The sequence below is a fragment of the Miscanthus floridulus genome, chromosome 9, assembly GCF_019320115.1.
Source record: "Miscanthus floridulus cultivar M001 chromosome 9, ASM1932011v1, whole genome shotgun sequence".
In the NCBI taxonomy this organism is placed as follows: Eukaryota; Viridiplantae; Streptophyta; class Magnoliopsida; order Poales; family Poaceae; genus Miscanthus; species Miscanthus floridulus.
This window is the reverse complement of record NC_089588.1, coordinates 71,368,303-71,371,654: the sequence shown is the minus strand read 5'-3', so window position 1 is coordinate 71,371,654 and position 3,352 is coordinate 71,368,303. Positions and strand designations below refer to the sequence as shown.

Genomic DNA, 3,352 nt, shown 5'->3' with positions numbered 1-3,352 from the left:
TGGAGCTGGCCAAGAAGAGAAGGGCTCAAGATTTTACAGCTGTGGCGGGTGACTAGACTCCACCGCCGCCGCCACGTCACGCGCACATGCATCCCCCATGGCACAACCCGTTCAGACCACCACCCCCACAGTTCATACAGGCGGGCCCCACCCGGCACCCACCAGTCCCTCTCTCTCTTGCAACACGCCCTCGTATTTATACCCCCTCTCTCTCCCACCGAGCGTCCAACCAAGCAGAGCAAGAGAGAGAGAGACGAGGAGCCACCTGCACACCGCGTTCCGGAGAGAGACGCGGAGGGTGAAAGCAGCCGCCGCGACGATGTGGAGCTCGGACTCCGACCGGGACGAGCCCGTCGACACGGCGACCACCGCCTCGTCGCCCGCGCAGCAGCCGTCGACGCCGCCCGCGCCGCCTCGGCGGCGGCGCCAGCGCGCGCGACGCCGCGCCCAGCGCCTCCGTGCCAAGAACAGCGGCGCAGGAGAGGAGGAGGAGGAGCAGGAGGCCGAGGCCGAGGCGGAGGACGTCTGGCGCGGGTTGCAGCAGCAGCAGCGGGAACGGGAACGGGAGGCGTGGCCGCGGCGGGCGTCGAGGCCCGTGGTGGTGGTCGCCGGCGAGGAGGGGTCCCCGGACGCCGCCTCTGCCGCGTCAGGGGAGAGCGGCGGCGGGATGGAGAGGGCGCGGAGCCTGACCGACGACGATCTGGAGGAGCTCAAGGGCTGCGTGGATCTGGGCTTCGGCTTCAGCTACCATGAGATCCCCGAGCTCTGCGGCACGCTGCCGGCGCTCGAGCTCTGCTACTCCATGAGCCAGCGCTTCTTGGACGAGCACCAGCAGCTCAGCAAGGCGGAGGAGGCGCCGGCGCTGGCTCCGGCCTCGCCAGCGCAGCCCGTCGCCACCAACTGGAAGATCTCTAGCCCTGGTAAGCTCCAACTGTTTCGACCTCTGCTTGTTGTTCTTGATTCGTGATGGGGACATAGCAAATCTGTTGGACAACGTAGAAATCTTAGCGGAAAATCGTTTAGTGACTCTACTTGATGGCAATCGAGCTCATGTGTTGTTGTATGCCATGCTTTAGGTGACAGCCCGGACGAGGTGAAGGCGAGGCTCAAGTACTGGGCGCAGGCGGTGGCGTGCACCGTCAGGCTCTGCAGCTGATCAATGGCCACCATCAATCTTGCGAACAAACTTGGTACAAGACGAGGATGAAAGAAACCCATTCCATTTCCGACCAACGCAGGCCATCTGCTCGACATACAGGAATCGTGGCAACGCCGACGAACACAGAAGCATCTAAATCAAGATGCCTTCACTCTGCATCGGATCGTGGCGTCACGATGATCATTCATTCGTCAGACAGAAGCACACAGACAGAGTAGTGAATTCAAATCTTGTTCGAAAAATTTGCTGAGATATGTGCAGGAAAGGAGAGGGGGCCCAGGTCACCAGTCATTGTCTGATGTTGTACTCTACTCACACGGATCCTTGATTCTCGCCTTAATTTTTGCTCATGTAAAACTGTTAGTAATCTTGTGCATGTTAGATAGGACTGCATGTTTCTGTTTTCAGTTGATGCATACGCGCGAGTGCCCGTTGTGGCTGCCGTGCGCGTAGGAGGCCGTGGCGCAAGACTCGCTGGCCCACGAGCCTGGGCATGCAGGCATGCCCGGTGTTGCGGAGCGTGGGGATGGACGCGCTGAACTCCCACGACGTGCGCGCTGTGATCGGGATGCTCTACTATACTTTCCAATAAATATGAAAGCTAAGAGCAGAAAACGCTGCACTTCTCTTGCAGCACCAAAACCTTCCGTGTCCAAGTGTTCTCGCGTCAGTTGAGTTTCGTGTTCGCCGCCGCTCGTGACCTCGCCGCCGGCTTCCACCGCCGTCTGGTGACTAACAATTGGTACTGGAGCTAGCTTTCGAGGGACCTCGCTGTCGCCATGGCGTCTCCACCGAGAACCCGTGGTCGTTCACCAGCCGGGAAGGTCGACGGCTCCAAGAAGAACGACGGTAGCAGCGGTTCCGGCTCCAAGACGCCATCGCACACGCCTTCTCCGAGCCGCTCCCCTCCTCGTCATTCACGCACGCGTGACGCATGCCGTTCGCGCACCCACGACGCACGCCGTCCGGGGGCGGTTGTCATCGAGCGCATCATCCGGGACGGCAGCAGCTCCGGCAACTGGCCGCAGCTGACAAGGACGAACTACAACGAGTGGTCGCTCCGCATGAAGCTGAAGATGCAGGTGCGTCACCTCTGGGACGCCGTCGAGTACGATGATGTCGAGTTTGACGACGACCGTAGCGCGCTCAACGCGATCTACAGCGTTTGTCCCGGCGGAGATGGTGCCCGCGCTTGCGACCAAGGCAACTGCCAAGGAAGCCTGGGAGGCCATCAAGACCCTCCGCATCGGCGACGACCGGGTGCGGCAGGCAACGACACAGAACCTGCGGGTGGAGTAAGAAGCCATCGCGCTCCACGACGGCAAGCCCATCGAAGATTTCGCCGTGTGCCTGACCGGGATTGTGCAGCGACTGGCAACGCTTGGTGATCCCGAGCCCGAAGAGAAAGTGGTGGCCAAGTACCTCCCCGCCGTGCGCCCACGCTACAAGCAGTTGGTAATCTCCATTGAAACCCTCCTCGATATCTCACAGTTGTCAATTGAGGAGGTCACTGGGAGGTTGAAGGCGACTGACGACGTCGAGCCACCTGCGCCGCAGACAGCTACCGGGAAGCTGTTGCTCACTGAGGAGCAGTGGATTGAGCGCTACAAGCAGAAGGGTCAGGAGTCCAGCCATGGTGGCTCCGGCTCCGGCGGCCGTGGCAAGCGTCGTGGCAGGGGCCGTGGACGCGGCACCGGTGGCAATGGTGATGGAAGGTCCGGTTCCAACTCAGGACGTCTGAGACCAGATGATCCTTGCAAGCACTGCAGGAAGAAAGGCCAGTGGGCCCGTGAATGCCGCAGCAAAAAGGAGGAGCATGCCCATGTGGCCCAGGACGACGAGGCCACACTCATGCTGGCCATCAGTTCGATCCATGAGCAGGATAGTTCATTCCCCTTTGTACAACCCCGGCGACCCACGAAAGCGCCGCCGTCCACCACGTCGAGCATAAGTCGTCGCCACAGCACACATCGGTGCAACCGCCGCAGGCCCTAGCTCCCGCGCAGCCGCCACCGGCAACTCAGGATGTTGCAGCTCTCCACCTCGTCGAGCAGAAAGTCCATGCCACCTTCGACGCCGCGGAGAACCGGGATCCGAAGCGCTAGATCCTGGACACTGGCGCGTCCAACCATATGACGGGATCGCGCGCCGCGTTCGCCGACCTCGACACCGGCATCACCGGCACCGTGCGAT

The 3,352-nt window shown here is 61.5% G+C and overlaps 1 protein-coding gene across 1 annotated transcript; it reads left to right on the top strand.

Moving 5' to 3' along the window:
- The first annotated feature begins 233 nt into the window (after positions 1-233).
- LOC136482119 (uncharacterized) lies at positions 234-2,462 on the top strand. The gene is made up of 2 exons (XM_066479363.1): positions 234-920; positions 1,077-2,462. The coding sequence occupies exons 1-2, from the start codon at positions 320-322 to the stop codon at positions 1,154-1,156; spliced, it is 681 nt and encodes a 226-aa protein (XP_066335460.1). The 5' UTR covers positions 234-319; the 3' UTR covers positions 1,157-2,462.
- Positions 2,463-3,352: the final 890 nt, after the last annotated feature.